Source organism: Beta vulgaris, chromosome 7 (assembly GCF_026745355.1).
Source record: "Beta vulgaris subsp. vulgaris cultivar EL10 chromosome 7, EL10.2, whole genome shotgun sequence".
In the NCBI taxonomy this organism is placed as follows: domain Eukaryota; kingdom Viridiplantae; phylum Streptophyta; class Magnoliopsida; order Caryophyllales; family Amaranthaceae; genus Beta; species Beta vulgaris.
The window spans coordinates 8982893-9004713 of NC_079208.1; the positions used below are offsets into that span (position 1 = coordinate 8982893).

At 34.1% G+C, this 21821-nt stretch overlaps 1 protein-coding gene across 1 annotated transcript; it reads right to left on the bottom strand.

Moving 5' to 3' along the window:
* Nucleotides 1–1725: 1725 nt before the first annotated feature.
* Nucleotides 1726–19894, bottom strand: LOC125499628 (alpha carbonic anhydrase 7-like). Its single transcript, XM_057396311.1, has 5 exons — nt 19703–19894; nt 19393–19610; nt 5582–5688; nt 2452–2554; nt 1726–2337 (listed from the first exon to the last, which is right to left on the bottom strand). Exons 1-5 carry the CDS (start codon nt 19800–19802, stop codon nt 2098–2100), a joined length of 768 nt encoding a protein of 255 aa, XP_057252294.1. The 5' UTR covers nt 19803–19894; the 3' UTR covers nt 1726–2097.
* Between the last annotated feature and the right edge of the window lie 1927 nt (nt 19895–21821).

Below are 21821 nucleotides of genomic sequence, written 5' to 3' on the forward strand. Positions count from 1 at the left end.
CCTCTTTGGTTGAGTAAGTCTCCTAAGTCCCAGAACTTAGCGAGAGTAGGCATCGGCTCGGACAAGCATGGGCTCATTGGCCCCTCATCCGAGCCGCGTCCAACCAGCTCGGCCCAAGGAGGCTCTCCTCTTTGGTTGAGTAAGTCCCCTAAGTCCCAGATTGACTTAGCGAGAGCAGCATCGGCTCGGACAAGCATGGGCTCATTGGCCCCTCATCCGAGTCGCGTCCAACCAGCTCGGCCCAAGGAGGCTCTCTCTTTGGTTGAGTAAGTCTCCTAAGTCCCAGATTGACTTAGCGAGAGCAGGCATCGGCTCGGACAAGCATGGGGCTCATTGGCCCCTCATCCGAGCCGCGTCCAACCAGCTCGGCCCAAGGAGGCTCTCCCTTTGGTTGAGTAAGTCTCCTAAGTCCCAGATTGATTAGCGAGAGCAGGCACCGGCTCGGACAAGCATGGGGCTCATTGGCCCCTCATCCGAGCCGCGTCCAACCAGCTGGCCCAAGGAGACTCTCCTCTTTGGTTGAGTAAGTCTCCTAAGTCCCAGATTGACTTAGCGAGAGCAGGCACCGGTCGGACAAGCATGGGCTCATTGGCCCCTCATCCGAGCCGCGTCCAACCAGCTCGGCCCAAGGAGGCTCTCCTCTTTGGTTGAGTAAGTCTCCTAAGTCCCAGATTGACTTAGCGAGAGTAGGCATGGCTCGGACAAGCATGGGGCTCATGCCCCTCATCCGAGCCGCGTCCAACCAGCTCGGCCCAAGGAGCTCTCCTCTTTGGTTGAGTAAGTCTCCTAAGTCCCAGATTGACTTAGCGAGAGCAGGCACCGGGTCGGACAAGCATGGGGCTCATTGGCCCCTCATCCGAGCCGCGTCCAACCAGCTCGGCCCAAGGAGGCTCTCCTCTTTGGTTGAGTAAGTCTCCTAAGTCCCCGATTGACTTAGCGAGAGCAGGCACCGGCTCGGACAAGCATGGGGCTCATTGGCCCTCATCCGAGCCGCGTCCAACCAGCTCGACCAAGGAGGCCCTCTTCTTTGGTTGATGAATTCTCCTAAGTTCCAGATTGGCTTAACAAGAGTAGGCACCGGCTCGGACAAACATGGGGCTCAATGGCCCTGGTCCGAGACATGTATGAATGATACCCTTCCATTTCTCTATGAAACCGGGTCGGCACGCAAGCTTCCCCTCTCTTCTACGAGACCAGCTCGGTACGCACGTTTCCCCTCTCTCCCACGAGACCGGGTCGGCGCATCCTTTCTCCTCCCCTCTCCTCGAAGGGACCGAGTCGGCACGTGCCACCCCTCTCCTTGAAGAGATCGGGTCGGCACATGCCTCCCCCCCCTTCAAAGAGACTGGGTCGGCACATGCCACCCCTCTCCTTGAAGAGACCGAGTCGGCACATGCTCCCTTCTCTTCAAGGAAACTGGGTCGGCACTCGCCACCCCTCTCCTTGAAGAGACCGGGTCGGCACATGCCACCCTCTCCTTGAAGAGACCGGGTCGGCAATGCCGCCCTTCTCTTCAAGAAGACTGGGTCGGCACTTGCCACCCCACTCCTTGAGGAGACCGGTCGGCACATGCCCTCCCTCTCCTCAAGGAGACTGGGTCGCACGTGCCTCCCTCCCCAGGAGACCAGGTCAGCCTGGGCTCAGGCTGTCTAGGTTCCACGAACGGGAGACACTTCAGCAAGGCCTCGATGTTTCCATTCTGCGCGTGGGGCTAATTGTTTGGGCTTATTTCCTGGGCTAAGCCAGCTTCCTGGGCTAAGCCAGCCAGAGACAATTAAACCCAATAGAGCCTCAAACCTCCAAAGGGCCCCACCTGTGATAGTGCCTCCCAGCTGTCAGTGCCCTCCAGCTGGCTTACAGTTGGGATATCCCAAGCACTATAAATACTCAACCCCCTCATCAATGAGAAAGTATTGAATTCCTACCTAACAAACCAGAGCATCTCTCTCTAGACTTTATCTCTCTAAGCTTGATCACTGACTTGAGCGTCGGAGAGGCGATCCCGGAACAACCCCCGGGGCAGTCTAACCATTACTTTTGCAGGATTCCGGCGTACGGACTTTGGACTCAGGACATTCGAATCTGACCCGGTATTCCCTAAGCAAAGGAATCAGTACCCTTAATTTCTAGACAGAAACAACATATATATTGGGAGATCGGGGTTGTTGAAATTACCATATTTTCGACTGTCCATATGACACCTTCATCACAAGGAGGGGTGGTGAGTGACCCACTATATCTGTAATATTGCGATCCTTCCATCCGCACTTGTGATGGACTAATTACCCCAGCGTCTGTTGATGCATTGTTTGAAATCGATCTTATTTTATCTTCTATCTGCAAATTCATTTCATTCATCAAATTCCATCAACAGAGAAATGAGTTGGTTATTTTAGAACTACCAATCAAACTAGGAGTATATTAATATTATATGATCCATAAATTCATTACCGAAGAAAGGAAAGGATCAGGATTGCCATAGTGGTAAAGAAAACCAATTACTGCCACCTTGTTGTCTAGGCTTTGATGTACGAAGTGCGCTTCCAATGCATACCTAAGTTGTCACGATAAGCCACAGATCACACAAAAATATAATAGGGATTGAGGATTGTAGTGTAGGGAGCCATATAGATAAAGTTGAATCTAGAAAATGCAAGACTAATGCAATTTCAGAACTAAAAGTTATGCTCATGAAATTCCCTCAAAAAAATAAAAAAGTTATGCTCATAGGTAGTCTAAGGATGTGTTGTACCGAGACCGGTTGAACCGGCAAACTTGAACCCAAGGTTTCCTTGGACTAGAGACTGGACTGGACTCGAAAAATATCAAGTCTGGTCCGATTTTAGACCGCTTCGTGATTTACATTTAAGAATTAATTTTTGAAATTGTTTATTTAAATTAAATTGTATATATATATATATATTACGTAATACAAACACATTGTAAAATTTAATATTGTATGAGACACATTATAACTTAATATTAATAATATACATAATTAATTTTTTTTCATAAAAGTAAATTTTTAAAAGGAACCGGATTGCGGTCCGAATTTGCATCCCTTACTCACAGCTCATACACTAATAAGGTTTGTCGATAAGCTAATACAATACAAAAAAGAACTAAAAACTAATGATAGAAAATGCCTATAAGTTAATGACATTCAAAAACATAAACTGACGAAAACTATACATAAGCTGATAAAATACCTATATTAGGTAATACTTCCTCCATTCCATAATAAGTGAAACATAGAAATTGGTCACAAGATTTAGGGCCTGTTCTCCCCAGCTTATTTTCAGTTCAGTTCAGCTCTCTTCAGTTCAATTCAGTTCAGTTCAGTTCAGCTCCATTCTTTTATAACCATTTTGTTAAATAATATTATTATGTCGGTATACTTTATTTTACTAATTACTCTTATTATTATTATTTATTTATTTTTATATCATTACTAAGTATTATTATTATTATTATTATTTCTAGATATTATTTTGTTTATTATAGCGTACTCATTATTATTAGTATTATTATTAGGAGAAACATGGTTTAGGTCAAAGCGCAAATAACCCACGTTTTTTAGCCCATAAACCAATCAAATCGCGTCAAAACGGTTTATGATGCAATTTTCGCGGTCCAATCCAATCATTATTTTAATTACTAAATATTATTATATTATTAAAATAGTAATATTAATTTACTTCTTAGATATTATTGTTATTATATAATCATCATCAAGTATTAATATATTAATACAAATAATATAAAATAATAATTATTATTAATAATTTATGATTATAAATATTATTTATTTATAACTCTCATTTCAAAATATCCAAAATACTAGTATTATTATTATTCATTATTATTACTTATTATTATTATAATTAATCATTATTTAATATTCATATTATTATTGTTTAAATATTTATTACATTAAATTAATTCAATTCAATTTAATTCAATTCAGTTCAATTCAGTTCAGTTCAGTTCAGTTCAGTTCAGTTCAGCTCTCTTCAGTTCAGTTCAGTTCAGCTGTTTTATGCCGAAGAGAACAGGCCCTTAATAAACATCACTTTTAAAAGCCAAAAAATCATAACCCTTTAGTCTTATGTTCTTTAAAGGATGCAACAAATGCCTTGTACACTCAATCCAATGCACCATATGTTGTTTGTTGATATCTTTAATTTTGTATAAGTAACAATTACAAAAAGTTAAAAATTATGAAAGTATTAACACAAATCAAATAAGATTCCACTTAACTAGTTTTTTTTTTTTTTTTTTAAGAGAATATGAGATAAAATTGGTAGATGAATAGTAGTTAAATGCAAATGTTGTAAGGAGTATGAGATAATACAAGTATACAACTTTAAACCTTAATATGTTGAGTTATGTATAAGAGAAAATTATAAAAATTATATTTTCGGAATGTACAAATTGGGGAGAATCAAACAAGATCCCGTATGACTATGTAATTCTTTGTGTATATGAACTTAAAGAAGGTCAAAATTAGCATGTGAATAGTACACACCAGTAGAATGTAGCAATTAGAAAAAGACGAGTAGAATAATAGATAATTAGGGCCTGTTCTCCCCAGCTTATTTTCAGTTCAGTTCAGCTCTCTTCAGTTCAGTTCAGTTCAGTTCAGCTCTCTTCAGTTCAGTTCAGTTCAGATCAGTTCAGTTAAGTTCAGCTCCATTCTTTTATAACCATTTTGTTAAATATTATTATTATTATTATTATCATTATTATCATTTATTATTATTATTATTTAAATATATATCATTACTATTAAGTATTATTATTATTATTATTATTGTTGTTGTTGTTGTTGTTGTTGTTTCTATATATTATTTTGTTTATTATAGATTTACTCATTATTATTACTATTATTATTAGGAGGAACATGATTTAGGTCAAAGCACAAATAAACCCACTTTTTTTAGCCCATAAACCAATCAAATCGCGTCAAGACGGTTTATGATGTACTCTTTGCGGTCCAACCCAATCATTATTTTTATTACTAAATATTTTTATATTATTAAATCTAATTATTAAAATAGTAATATTAATTACTTCTTAGATATTATTGTTATTATATATCATCATCAAGTATTAATATATTAATACAAATAATATAAAATAATTATTATTAATTATTATTAATTATCATTATTATCATTAATTATTATTATTATTATTATTAATTTATGATTATTAATATTATTTATTTATAACTATCATTTAAAAATATCCAAAATATATATTATTTTCATTATATTACTTATCATTATATTCATGATTTAATATTCATATTATTCTTGTTTAAAATATTATTTATATATTTATTACATTTAGTTTAATTTAATTCAATTCAATTCCATTCAGTTCAGTTCAGCTCTGATAAGTTCAGTTCAGTTCATTTCAGCTGTTTTAAGCCAAGAGAACAGGCCCTTAGAGAGGGATATGTCGGAGACTGGAGATCGATAATTAAACTTATATATTAACAAATATAAAAATCAAAATATTACATCTATAACTCTATAAGAAAATAGAGAATAGAGGTAGTATATCATGCACATACCTTCTGCCATTTATTGCGTGCTCTGAGGGAGAGTGCCAGTGGCATTGGCGAAGGATATAATCAACGCCATTGATTTGAATGCTGCTGCTTCCTTCCGTCCATTCAAGCTGCATGCAAATAACCAAAATAGTGGGCCATACATACACATAGATACATATACATACATACATACACATACATACATATACATACATACATACACATACATACATAAAGGATGAGGAGCTAACTCATGTGGTAGAGCACTCCCCTCTGATCCTTGAGGTCAGGGGTTCGATCCTTACCCCCATCATTATGTTGGGGTATTTCCTTAACATGCTTTGCATGCTTTACCAGCCAATGTGCTGGTAGTTACTACAAGGCTAGTAGCCTTGGTAGGGGTTAGCCCTTGGGCTGACTTAATTTCCCAATAATAAAAAAAATACACATACATATATACATACAATTTATACACATATATACATACACATACATAAATTACATATGACAACATGAGAACATCTCGTTATGACTCGTTTTAACCAATATATAATCAATTGGCTAAACTATAATCTTTTCTTCCTTATGTAACATTTTAAAAAAAAAATTATATATCCAGGAAAAAGAATTAAGATGTAATATGTCAAAAAGGATTTTTTTTTTCTTTTCAAAATGGATTCTAATTCAACTATTTGAAAATAGAGAATATAGGTAGTAATATGCTCTAATAAAAATAAGTATTATGTTGAAAACTGAATACAAGGATAACTTTTAGTAGTTTTGGATAACTTTATTATATCTCAAGGGCTAATTTATTTTGTAAGAGTAACTTTACCACCTTTAGCATACTTTATTATTTAAGGATAACTTGAAGTAAATTTTTTTAAGAGTAACTTTGACTAGTACTTCATCCATTTAATTTTCGATGCTACATTTTTTAAAAATAATTCAAATTATATGCATCACTTTCTTTTTCGAGAAATAAATCCTCTCTATCTCTCTCCTATCACACGGGTCCTCTAATTTTCTTTCTCTTTATCTCTCTCCTCTCTAAAAATTACATAGGAGTCCATAATTCCAAAAGTGTAGCCTCTAAAAATAAATAGAGGAACTATAAGAGTAACTTCAGGTGGTGATATATTTTCCCAATACTACCAAGGACTCTTGTTAATAGTATAACTCACATGTGAGTTAGGAATAGTTTGTCCCACGTTGAAAAACTAAAGAGAGAATGACTAACATATTGATTGGTGTGTCACAACACCTATCGTCAATCAGTTTTATAGAATAGAACCCTGGGAACTTGTATTTGGTCAAACTCTCCTGCTGCATGGGCTTGTATCAAGTCCAATGAAATTTATCATGGCACCAGAGCGAACGGTCCTAATCCGTTATGAAATGCAAGATGAAAAGTGATAAATTCCATAAAAAGGGACCCAGTTGACCTGTTGGAAGTAAAGTGATAAATTCCATAAAAAGGAACTCGGTTGACCTTATGTTGGAAGTCTAAAGAAGGCCCAGCGAGGATGTTTTGACCTATCGAAATTGCAAGATTAAAGGTGGCTCACATATGAGGGGAAGTGTTAAGAGTATAATACGAGTGAGATAGATATTGTTTATCACACATTGAAAAATTAAAGAGAGAATGACTAACATATTGATTAGTGGGTTACTCCACCTATACCAATTGGTTTTAGGATAAAATTCTGTCAATCTTGTATGTGGTCAAACTATCCTGCTACATGGGTTTGCGTTAGGCTCAATGAAGTTTTTCACATTGTGTCTGATTGTATAATTTTCTATTTTACACATGGGAGACTAAGGTTTAAATATTAGTGGAAGTAAGTTTCAATATTAGGGGTGGAAGGGATTGAAGTACTTGTTGGACCTTTGAGTGAGTGACCCTGTACAAGAGAAATAAGATGAACATTCTTCTTAACAAAAGAGTTTCTAGAAGGAGGCTAAAAAAAATATTTTCCCAATAGTGCCACCTTCTTCATCTTTCTTTTTTCTCCAAACTTTGTCTCTTACAACAACAACGAAATGGAACTTGAGTATTACCCATCAAGTCATCAACAACCTCTATCTTTTCTTCCCACATGCAAATTATCTATAGCTTACCCATCTAAAAATGATAAAAGGAAAAACTTTTTTTGGAATATATAGTAGAAGAGAATTTTTTCTTGAATTCGAACGAGAAATATAAAGAATTTTATCATCTTCACTGCTAGAAACACGAATTCAAACAAGAAATTGAAAAAAGTTTGTCATCATCATGATTAACCCCAATTTAAGAAAGTTGAGCATCCGACAAGCTCCATCCTTGATTTTAGCAGAAAATGAAATTTGAGAAAAATTATACAAGAAGAAGCCACAGGTGCTAGATAATCTCCAATTCGTTAACATATTCTACTATAGAAAACATAAGGGTGTATTTGGTTGGATGGAAAAATTTTCACGAAAAGTGATTTTACATGAAAATCATTTTCCACAAGAAAACTCAATTCTAATTAATTTTTCTTTATTTGGTTGCAAGGGAATTAACTTTCTTTTGAACCCAATTTCTTTTGTTTGTATTATGTTATTGTCAATAGAGTATAGGAAACTATGACTACCCTTGCCTCTCATGTTACATTACTTTCGCTAGAGAGGCAAGAATAGTTATACTTTGCTCTCGTGTGGTTGAGATTCATTCTCATTTCTTATGTAAGGAGCATTCTCATGTGATTTTGTCCCTTTATATATATATATAGATCCATGAAAATAATTTTTTAGTGAGCGCACTTTGTTATAATTTCAATTTAACCAATATATATTCTATTTTAGCTATATTAAAACTTTTTTGTCTTACGGAGTTAATTTTCCAAATGAATTTCAATTTTTAGGAAAAAGGATTATGATGTAATATGTCAAATTTATTTTTTTACTAAAGTATAATATATTTTTGTTGTTCTCATAAAAAGTTCTCATGTAAATATAACATGAGAACACTATGTTATTATCTTTTTCAGCCAATATGTAATTTATTTTGGCTAAATTATAATATTTTATTTCTTACGGGACCAATCTTTGAAATATTATCATGTAATATCTTAAAATGGATTAAATTTTCACTAAAATGTACCGTATTACAATTTCATTGTTGTCATATACTCCATTCGTTTCCTAAAGATCTTCCTTGTTACTATTCCTACAGATATCAAGGAGGATCCACTTATGTGGGGTGTGAGGTGGGTAAAGTAGGAGAGAGAAAGGGTTAAGAAAAATAAACAAATAAAAGAGGTTAAAATAGGAGAGAGAAAGGGAGTAAAATTGAATTAATAATGTAATGGTGGACCATATGATAGGGACATAAGAGGGTAAAAAGGGAAAAAAATTTCAAATAAGGAATAAAGTAAAAGAGGGAAGATCTTATGGAAACGCACTTAAACGGAAAGAGGGAAGATCTTTAGGAAACGGAAGGAGTAGTAATAAGTACAATCATGTGAACTTTATTCATATATATAGACTTAACTCGATCCAATAGTCAAGATCCCATAATATATATATATATATATATATATATATATATTTCATAATGGCTCTATTTGGCAATAGTAGTTGAAAATAAATTAAAACTGATAAGATAAAGCTGAAATTAATAAGGTGTTGGAAGTGATAATAAGGTAGCTTAAAGCTTAAGTGTTTGACAAAAGTAGTTGCTTTAGTTGATAAATTATTTTAGCAAAATTAGTTGATATCAAAATCTATAAAGGATTTTCATAATTTCAATCACCTGATTTGGAAAAGGTGAAAATTTTAACTTATCATCTAAGTCATCTTAACCATATGAAATTTTATTTCAGCTGCTCTCTAATAAAGGTGGCTATTGGGCGGGTCTAACCAGACTCGGCCTTGAACCGAATCGTTAAAAGATCGGCCTGACCCAAACCACCAGATGGCCTAAACCGACCCGGAACAGGACAACCAAATGTGTCTAGTGAACCCAAGACTTGAACCGGACCGTGAACCGCACTCAATCCTGAACCGGATCTTAAACCGTACTAAACCTGAAACGGTCAGTCAAACCAGTCGAGAAAATGTATCGAAAATCATATACTCTCTCTGTCCCATAATATAAGTCTTATTTCCTTATAAGGTGTCCGAAAATGTAAGTTCTATTTCTATTGTCAATCAATAATTATGCCCAGAAAATCCACATGAAAATTTTAATTTCCAAAATATCCTCATAATTTCAGCTCCCAATGTACCATTATTAATGATAAAATGAAATCTTTTACCCCATTGAACTTCTCTACATGTTACACTGTGCAACATTTAGTGTTTCTTTTTTTGTTAAAAAGAAAAAATTAATATAAGTGTTTCCCAATAAAAATGGCTCTACTTATCCAAATAAAATAAGATTCCACTTAACTTATTTCCCAAAAATAGAATCAAGACTTATATAGTGGAAGTTGGAACGGAGGTAGATTATAAATGCAATGCATATACGATTACAATTTGAAAATCAAAACGCATTTTCTTTCAATTAGAAAAGAAAACACCAAACCGGTGGACCAATCCTGAACCGGCCTAGCTCGAGCCTTGAACTAGGGCCGAACTAGTTCCATCTTGAGAAAATCCAACCCTTAACCTGAATCTGACCGACCGGTCAGCTAACCAGTCCAGTTCAGTTTCACACCTAGTTGAACCGGCCCGACTACGAACCGACCCCACCTGGCCTATGACGATGTCTACTCTCCAAACACTACTAATAATTTTAGTAGCTAAAATATGTTAGAACCTTATTATTTTAGGTAACTAAAATGCTTCTCTAAAAAGAATAATCCCTCATTTTATTTTTTAGGTAGGTATTCTGATTATAGTTCTTTAAGGTTTATAGTCAACTGGTCGTCAAGCATTGCATGAACATCCTACTTTCCATCAACCAGGCGGAGCCCTGTATTTAGGTAAAAGGAAACGTATAATGACAATTGGTCAAAAAGTGAAAACCATTTCTAGTAATATTTAAATGAATAGTCCTAAATTGGTATCCCACAAAACTTTTGGTTGATGCAATTAACGGACTGGGGGTGCATTGATCTCTTACTCTTAAACAATGCTCCCAAATATAATATCATCATATTGTAATTTAGCAGAGCTTTTATATGAGAGTTGAGACTGAAAAAATGGGGAAGTGGGCTGCAAGTAAGGAAGTAAATCTGAAAGTTAGGTTAACATTATTGAAAGAAAATTTTAATACATTTAAAAGTTTCGATTTTCAAATATCCGAACTAATATATTTCGATTAGTATCTGATCCGTTTTTTCTGGTATCCGATACGAGAAATCCAAAACTTAAAAAATCGGATCAAATATCTGTTTTCGGATCGGATCGATCGGATTGCGGATTGGATCGGTTGAATCGGATTTTTTAAACACCCTTGATGTAAGGTTAATATAACACATTTAAATTTTGTATGAGTAGCTTAGTTTAAGCTACGCGGGAGTTATGGTGTCCCCATGAAATGTCTTTATTTGTTATCTTTAGTTAAATATATAATTGTATATTCTTAGATTTTCTACAATTATATCCTTTCCAAATTTAAAGATGGGGTCATGGTGTGTATCGGTGTCTCCTTAAAATTCTAATAATAATAATAAACTAAATAAGCATTAACAAAGTAACTTGATATAATGAGAAAAATGGTTTCTCAATTAAAAAATTTCACAAGTTTAGTTTGACTATAAGACTTTACATCTAAGTGTTCATGACAATTTCTACACTTTAAAAATTACATTAGTCTATGCTATAATGTTTATAAATTACACTTTCAAAATGATATTAGAAAAATTTAAGAACACACACAAGCAATAAACACATGCGTCGCGTGTATAAGGCTATGGATAGCATAAATCATTTTGTATAGGAACATCTCACAATTCCTACCAGATCTTCACTTTGAACCGTACCTAGGGGACGAGGAAGGTGATGAGGGGTTATAGACTTATCTATGATGCAATGGATGTTTCAAACTTTAGAAAACCATGGAACCTCAAGAATTTCAGTGAGTGGTACTTGGAATAGTAATATACAAGGCACCAAATTGTTGTTGGTACTGGAAGCAAGTATGCAAAGTTAAGACTGAACTAAAGAGGTACTACAGTGAGCAGTTACTTAAGAATATGCCTAGAATGAGCATTAGTAGTACATACCAGAGGATGATTGGACTAAGTAATGTGGTTCATTGGGATCAACTGGTTTGGAATAGGTTATCTATTCCTAAGTATAGAATGATATGTTGGCTGGTTATGCACCAAAGGCTGAGAACCTTAGACCTATTGGTTATGTTAGGAGTATTGGAGGAAAATAAGTGCCTGTTAGGTGCTGATGGTGAGGAGTCTCACAATCACTTGTTTTTTCAATGCTCTTACTCAGTTTAGTGCCTTGAGCTGGTTAAGAGTTGGCTGCACCTTTCTTCCGCACAAGTTCTGCTACAAAGACAGTGGTTCATCCTACAGAAAAGTAGGAGAACTGGCTTACAGAAGAGAGTAATAGTTGTTGTCTTCTCTGGTTTGGTATATAGTATATGGTGGGCAAGAAATGAAGCTGTGTGGAATCAAGTAGTCTGGAGGCCTGAGACATTGTTCAAACGAATGAAGAATTTTGTGCAACTCATAATAAAGCTAGTCATGCCTCAGAAAGTCTCTTCTAGGGAGAAACAATGGTTAGAAAGAATCTTGAATGAATGAATATGTTGTTTAGCGTTTTGTAACGGCTATTTCAAGAGGGGGCCAACCTAGTTGGGCTGCTCTTGGCTTAGTTTGCTTAGGTTGTACTTGTGTTTTGGTGTTTATATGATTTTACTTAGCAAAAAAAAAAAAGGCACCAAAATGTATAAAGTGGTGCAGAAGCTGAAGAGGGTGAAGATAGCTTTAAAGGAGCTAAACAAGGAAGGTTTTTCTGATATAAAAACAACTAAACTTCAAGCACATTAGAGAATGTTGAATGCACAAACCCTGATGCATGAACATCTAGGGGAAGAAGTATATGCAGCAGCTGTAATAGAAGCAGTAAAAGAATATCATTTAAAGCATACTGGTTACTTGGAATTTTTAGCTCAGAAGGCTAAATTGGCATGGGTTATAGGAGGGAGATGATAACACTAAGCTCTTCCATCAAAGTATCAAAGCTAGAAGATTGAAGAATCAAGTCTCTACAGTATATATGATGAATATGGTGGATGGCATGATTCAACTACAACTGTTACTAATGCTTTCCTAGAGTATTATGAGAAGCTGTTCAGTGTTGATAGTCAAAACAGGAAGAAAGTTAATACAATTTTGATACAAGAGGGCCCTATGGTACTTGAAGCACATAAGGCTATACTCACAGCTCCTTATACCAGGGAAGAGGTGAAGAAAGCTCTATTTTCAATCCCTAGAGATAAAGCTCCAGGAACTGATGGCTTTGGAACATATTTCTATAGAGACACTTGGTCTATTATGGGGAATGAAGTTATTGATGCTGTTTTAGATGTCTTACAAGGAGGAAAGGTACTAAAGACATTGAATACTACTGTAATCACCTTAGTACCTAAGACAAAGTGCCCTACAAATGTGATAGAATTCAGGCCTATATCTTGTTGTAACACATTGTATAAATGTGTTACCAAGGTATTATGTGGCAGATTAAGAGAAGTATTGCCTGATTTGATTATCGAAAATCAGGGGGGATTTGTGCATGGCAGATACATAGCTCACAACATCATGGTCATTCAAGACATGGTAAACAACACTATGGAAGGAAGCAGGTGAAGCCTAGCTGCTTAATGAAGATAGATCTTCAAAAAGCATATGATACAGTAAACTGGGAGTTCCTTAATGAGATGATACAAGCATTGTACTTCCCTCCATCATTTATTGCACTCATTACAGAATTGTATCAATTCCCATGTTTTCCTTGATGGTGAATAATGGAAGTATGAAAGGCTTTTTAAGTCTTCCAGAGGATTGAGACAGGGGGATCCCATATCCCCACTTCTTTTTGTTATCTGCATGGTATATTTGTCAAGGATTTTGATAAAGCTTGGAGAAGTAGAACAATTTCAGTTCCATCCTAGATGCAAAGAGTTGAAACTCACACACATGTGTTTTGCTAATGATTTGATCATGTGCTGCAAAGGGGACTATGTATCTATTCACCTTATGCTGAGGGCTTTTAAGCGTTTTTCAAACACTTCTGGATTGAAAGCTAATATAAGTAAATCAGCTTTTTACACTTGTGGAATGCAACAAGAAGATGTAGAGAGAGTTACCATGGCTTCTGGTTTCACCCAGCAATCATTACCATTTAGGTATCTACAGGTCCCAATTTGTGCAAATAAAGTGAGTGATGGGAAATGTGAAGCTCTCATAGACAAAATGATTGCAAGGATTCGAATTTGGAGCTCAAGAAACCTTTCTTACTCTGCTAGAGTTCAACTGATCAATTCAGTATTACTTAGCTTGCATGTATATTGGGCCTAAGTATTCCTACTTCCCAAAAGGGTGCTCACTGAGATTAATAAGACCTGTAGAGCTTTTCTATGGAGTGGTAAGCATTATTGTGCCAAATCAGGGGTAATAGCATGGGAACAAGTGTGCAAATGGAAGAATGCAGGGGGGCTTGGCTTTAGAAACATCATTGTTTGGAACACAGCCAGGTTAGGCAAGTATGTTTGGGCTATTGCATCTAAGCAGGACAGTGTATGGATTAAATGGGTTGACTCTGTGTATTTGAAAGGAAGAGATTGGTGGACTTATGAGCCTACATCAGGGGCTAGCTGGTATAGGAAGAGGTTTTGTATGGTGAAATTAGACCAGCTGAAGCAGATCCTTTCACAAAATGAGCTTAGTAGTATGACATTTTATTCCATAAAAACTGTATACCACAAACTCATTGGGAAGCAACAAGCTATCACCTGGGACAAAATTGTTTGGAGTAGATTATCTATTCCCAAACATAAATTCATACTTTGGTTAGCCATATAGTCAAAACTTCAAACTACTGCAAAGCTAGCACAATATGGGATAAGTCAAACAGATGTGTGCTTGATTTGTGCAGATTCTAGGGAAGATCATGGCCATCTGTTCTTCACTTGTTAATACAGTAAGGAATGTTTGAAACACTTTAAAGAATGGACTAGAATTTCATAAGCTTGTACAGATTTGCAACAGTTGATCAGGGGCATTCGGAATGGAAGAAGATCCAATTTTCAAAGGCAAGTACTACTAGCTGGACTTACATCTTTAGTATATCTGATATGGCGTAGTAGAAACTCTAGATACTGGCAATAATGTATCCTTAGTGTTAGTTGTGTGGTTAAACAAATGAAATCCCTTACAAAAGCTCGAATTTGGACAGTGTTACCTAAAAAGATTTCTAGTAAAGACTATGATTGGTTCCAAACATTGTAATTAGTGGCCTAAGTAGGCTTGTTTTACCTGCCTTAAGGGAGGGGGTCTAGCCTAGTTGGTTTGTCTCTCTATCTTTAGGTTTGGTTTGGTTGTAAATTTGTGGTTTCATTAATCTACTTTCTTAATTAGCAAAACAAAAAACCTCAAGAATTTCATATAGAATGTAACTAAGTTGTTGATTCGGACAATGTTCGGATTATTTACTATTGTGAATTTAAAGTGTTGAATCAAACACTTGAGAGAAATGAAAAAAAGTTATAAGCATTAGATTGTGCTCGTAAATTAATCCTCCAATTGCTACTAAATTTTCTACATAGTAAATTATTATATAAATAATTTATCAATACAACGTTCGATTTCAAGATAGTACACATCTATAAATCTATAATTAATTATAAAGACTACTCCCTCCGTTTTCTAAAGATCTTCCTTGTTACTGTTCCTAAAGTTACCAAGGAGGATCCATTTGTGTGGGATATGGGGTGGGTAAAGTAGGAGAGAGAAAGGGGTTAAGATAAATAAACAAATAAAAAGGGGTTAAAGTAGGAGAGAGAAAAGGAGTAAAATAGAATTAATAATATAATGGTGGACCATATGATAAAGACATGACAGGGTAATTAGGGGAAAAAAATTCCAAATAAGGAATAAAGTAAAAGAGGGAAGATCTTTTGGAAACGCACTTAAATGGAAAGGTGGAAGATCTTTATGAAACGGAGAATGCAATCTTCTTTTGAAATTTAGGTTAATGTATAAGAATATAATCGATGAGATTAAATATTATAGTGGTGTTAAACTGTTAGTTAGAGAGGTATTATAAAAAATTTAAGAGCTTTTTTTAATATAAGGTTACTTAAAGGTAGGACACATTATTATTATTAGCATTAGATTAATAAGTATTAATATATTCTTTTGAGTTCTTTTAAGAAGAGAATATCATCTTGTCTTTATTTTTTTCCATAAAGACCACCATGAGATTGTAAAGTAGTTGGTTAGTAAATTTTTATCTTAAATGAGAGGTTATGGGTCTGAGTCTTAAAACACATTTTTTTATTGTTTAACTAGTTTTTAGGCTCAAATTATGCCTCGAGTAAGGAAAAATTTATTTATTAATAATATACCTTAAGATGATGATAATACATATCACTTGGTCTAATGGTTAAAACTCTAGTATGTAAACTTGAAGTCGTAGGATCGAACCTTATATTATGCAATTTCTATTTTTTTATTGTAGGTAGATTACATGGACTAAAATGCCTTTACGAAGAGCGCCACATGGCACCGTTCCTTGTTTATTAGGAAGATCTCATTGATTGTGTGAGAAAGGAGAGATACATGTGGCAACATAATATTTTTTTTACCTTGAATGTTAGATTCTATATAGACTAGTTTTTATATGCACGCGATGCGTGCGAACATACGTACAAAATTATTTTTTTAGGAGATGAAAAAAATTAAATTAATTATTAATTATTTCTAATAAATTAGGAATATTTGAATTCTTGATGGTTTTCTTTTTGTAATATTTTTTTATTTTTTAAATTAATTAGGTAGTTTTCTTTTTTATTTTTTCATTAAAGGAAATAGTTATAATAGAGATGTTATGAGGGTAAAATGGGGTTTCTAATATTTTGGTGTCCTACCCCTCTTCCCATATAGAATAGAGATTTTGCTTTTCTTAATCGTTATATTTCTTTTTTATTCTCACTCGAAAATTTCTTTTCTCCATATATATATAGTCTCCTTAAACCATTTGTCTCCCCTTATTTGCAATTAAAAGAGAACATATGAAACATAGACTTGTAGCAATGAAGCACTTGGTTTAAATCATGAAAATTTATTAGGAAAACTTGTAAAAAATAATCCCAAAATAGCCCCAAGTTTCTTTTATCTCAAACTAATCCCAAGTTTGATTATTGTTCTGTTCTCTTATTGAGCTCACTCCGTTTATCACCTATTCAACAAGTTAAAGATTACAGGGACTCATGTTACATAAATTTTTTTTCACAAACTTTTGTATAAGGCAGGCTACACCTTGAACAAATGGTGTGACCAACTAATAGAAGGCCCAAGCTGGCAAGCTAGACCTTATAATGAAGTCCCTGACTTCTAAAAAAAAGAGCCAAGTGCGAATGTGTAATATTATATGCCCTTTTTCTCTAATTTGTGAATTTTACATGCTCCTTTTCTCTAATTTGTAATGGTGTTCCTTTCTGATGCTTCTGCATAAGTGCTCGCTTGGATGATCAGCTTGTTGGGATAATTGTTTGAAATAGAGGAGAGGTTATTTGGGGAAACAAGGCAGACGAAGATGGGAAGAACAGAGAAAGAAACAAAAAAGAGGGTGAGGGAGTCGATAAAAGAAACTAAAATAGCCATTTAAATGACACATTTTAAAACCGGAAAACATAAATCATACTTTAAAAAAAAACTATGAAAGTGGGGCCTGCAGCTTTTTTATTTGGCCCGTGACGGTGTCTCGTAAGTCGTAAGTCATAATGGTACATTTGAGTGGGACAAAAGATTTTCTTTCGACGCTACGTACAATTATTTCAACTACTATGAATGCTACTTCATTTTCAAAAGTCACACTTGGATAGGAATGGCAATCCAGTCTAAATCCGATCCAAGTCCGCTTCGATTCAAAGGAAAAAATTCGAGTTGACTCCGAATTCGTTTAAAAAGTCCGACTCCGAGTCGGAGGAGGGTCGGAGTCGGATCTCAAAAATAATCCGACATCCGAATCCGACTTTTAGTCAATCAATCCTTTTTTTTTTTTATATTACTGTATTATTTATGTATAAACTAACTTCGACTTTTAGCCAATTATACTATATATGATTTTGCCATTGAAGAAATAATTGTTAAAAATAATAGTAATATTTACATTATTTGTACTATATAAGATTTCCATATGATTATTAGAATAAATTGTAATGATTAAATTATTGTATTATATAGGACTATTCTATTATAAAAAAATGGGCAAAAAATAAGTCGGATCAGATTCGGAGTCGGATGTTCGGATTTTAAGTCGGATGTTCGAATTTTAAGTCGGATCGGAGTCGGGGTCGGATGCCCAGATTTTAAGTCGGGTCGGAGTCAGATTTTCGGAGTCGGATGTCGGAGTTGGAGTCGGACTCAGATTTAAAATCCGACTTCCTTCAGGGTCGGAGTCGGATTATGCATAATGTGGTCCAAGTCCGACCCGTTGCCATCCCTACACTTGGATGAGATTTTCTACGTGTTTTCGCTTCCCTCATACGTATTAAAATAGATATTACATTTGTACTTTTCATGTATCAGCTGCAAAACTTTAATGACATATGTCTCTAATTTTATATTTATAAAAATTATAAATAGTACTTCCTTCGTTTCTAAATAAGTGTAACATTTCTTGTTTTCATGTTTGTTAATGTATTATTTTAACCATTAATATCTTTACTAGTAAAAATTTTAAAAAGTTGATATTAAAAAAATTCACATCCAGACGAATTTAACAAGATCCCACATGACTATGTTTTTCCTAAAATGTAAATCACCAAAGCTAATTAAAGTTTAAACTGAATATTAAACACTATGCAAATGTTGCACTTATTTAGAAACGGAGGAAGTACATATTAAAAAATTCAACAATATCACACATAACTATATTTTTATTCACGTATAAATCACAAACTATGGTTAAAATAAAATATGTGAATAGTATAAAAAGTGCATATGTAGCATCTAATTTGATATGGGGATAGTATTGATATGAAATAATTGAAACTTAGGATTAATGATGAAAGATGATCCAAACTTGAAATTACTTTTGTATCATTTTTTTCCAAATTATTAACTTACTACTAATAATATAACAAACAAGCAACAAAAAAACACATACATGCCAAAAATTTTATAAATTTTTCATCTAAATTATTTGTTTTTTTAGGGGAATCTAAATTATTGTTAAAAGACTTAAAGTTCTCTTTATCAAGGGATGTAAGTTCTTTTATACATAAATCCATCTTCTTTCAACTGAATATCTTTGATCATCTTCCTAAATCATTGTTGATAAACAAAATTTGGATCTTAAATAAGTTATGAAAAAATTTGAAATTTTTATTGCAAATTTAACCTACAAAATAACAAAAATGGCATATTCTTATATGTAACATATTCCAAAAAATTCTAATAAATTTCTAATCAAATATTATTATAGAACTAAGAAAATTAAACTATATAAAAAAGCTGAATTAAAAAGAGGAATTAAACTTAACTAATGACCTATATCTCCTAAAATCGTTGTAACTTTAATGTTTTTTTCCCGAATGCAAGAAGATTATATTTTTATGTGGTGGTACGATTATGTTATATTATCCGCTCTAGAAATGGTTGGTGTGGAGATTAGCTAACCTTTATATCGTGGCCTCTATTTTTGATAGTTGTTTGGCCAGGCTGATATAACCTTGTAATTCGCACATAGTTAGGGACTCTTTCTGGAAACGGAGCAAATAGATTGATGGGAGACTGCTTTCTTCCGGTGTTACATGTGGCCCATTCTGGTTTAATATTTCCCCAGTTTTCCGGCCCCCTTTCATCTCCTTGAATATAGTTGAATTCTGATTCATCCTCTGTCAAATTTTAAGCAACACTTTAGTAAAAGAGCATATAATAAAGTATACAATTGTTCAACTATTTCATAAACTATAAGTGTGTGACTTACCAACTTCTTGAGCTACAATTGACGTTCCAAGTGACAAGAGAAGAAGAAAAGAGAATACCAGCTTTAGCTTAGAGGTCCTCAGGATATGTGATATCTTCATATCTATATTGTGGGATTTCTTGAGCTTGAAAATGATATCGTTTAATTCTCTTTTTATAGGCAAGTTTCGCACATTTTCATCTTATCAGGTACAAGTAAATATTTGGTAGTGTATAGATGACTAGATGAGTGAGTTAATTTTGTCATTGTTGTAAGCAAATGGGGTGGTAACTGGGCCGGTTAAATCGGGTTAAAGCTGGTAATTTTGGGTCACCATATTTGTGTTCCAATCTCTTTTTTAACTAATAGGGTTTGATTGGGGTATATGATTTTCAAAACTGGTCAAATTTAAGTTTGATTTAATATTAGATTTAGTTAATTTTATAAAAAAACTTTTAGTTTTTAATTTTTAAACTTAAGTCAGGTTTTTGACCACTACATGTTAAATGTGCACACTAAAAAAATAATGTTTAGGTCTACTTTAGGTCGGATTACTTTTGAGTTTTGATAACCGGTTGGATTTGGATAAGATCGAATCTTTTCGGGCTTGGGGTCAACTTCAGGCCCTTTTCTCCATATTAAAAATTCGCAATCACGGTGTCAAATTGGTTTTGTTAGTTTATAAATGATGCAAAAAGTCGATTTTCAATACATTTAGGAAAAGTAAGGGGGTTTAACTTTTCTTTGAAGTTCTTAAACTACCCCTTTGAATTTTAAATAAAGTATTTTTTTCTAAATTACAAAAATTTCATTGTTTTATGAAACAACTTACACATGACAATATTAAATTCACAAAAGCTTCCCTATGTGTCTCATATAAACTTTTACATTTTTGACACAATTACGCTCAACTCAAATACGATTCAGAATATGTGGGTTTTGAATAAAAGTTTGGTACTCACATCCAAATTATTTTGAAACTGAAAAACCCGAAAATTTTAGTGCTGAATATAGGTCGGGAACCTAAATCAATGTCCATATCGAATCGGAAAGCTAATACTCCATAACACTAGATATCGATAATCATTTATATAATTGATAAGTTCAGGTTAAGGAAATCTCAGGAACCCGCATTCTTTTACCTCCGTCCTCCAATACTAAAATTTAGTAAAACATCATCCAATATTAGTTACTAGCCTTATCACATACTCATAATATAAGTTCCAACAATAATCTAGGAAACGTTCAAGATTTAAAACTAATTACTAAGAAAATTGGATGCTTAGAAAATAAAAAATTTCAAAAGAAAAGGAAGAAAAAGAGTACCAATTTTCCACGAATTTCAAAGGGTTACCCAATTATACATCCAATATTTCCTATTGAGTACCTGAACGATAAAATAAATAATTCCAATACCTTATATCTATCTAAAAATACTGAATGAATCCGATGCATAATAACTTATTGTGCACCAAGTATTGAATGATATCATCATTTTTTATTTGATATATATAGTGAGTTCTTGGATAATATAATCAGATTTTTATAATCAATTTTTGTATGATATAACCAATTTTATTGTATGATGTATATTGTCGATTTTATCTGTTGTAGTCGTTTTTATGTGATATAGATACACAATTTGCTTCTCAAATGGAAGATTGGGTCATATCTTTTGATTTCAAATACTTGGATAGTTTTACTCAACCTTGAAAAGTACTACTGTTGTCGTGTTATGTCGGCGTTTGTAAATTGCTCATTGCTATTATATTTTATGTACAAGTAACACGTGATATCACATATCACAAGCACATATCCATATTAGCACGAGAAAAAGCAAGCAAATAATTATATTGTGTAATTTTCTGCATCAAATTCATTGAACTTTGATTTTTATTGATGCTCGTTTTGACATCTTCGCTCATCTACAATTTGTTTGCTATATATGAAACGTTTGACAAGTCGAGTACTCGTTTTTTTTAGCAACAGAAGGAACTTTATATTAATTCAAATCAAAGATCAAGTTTTTCAAGCATTCATTACAGACAAAGCCATATACGGCAATAACCTTAGTACTCCCCCATTTCATTTTAATCTATACACCTATACTTTTCACATATGTCAATGCAAAATTTTGAGG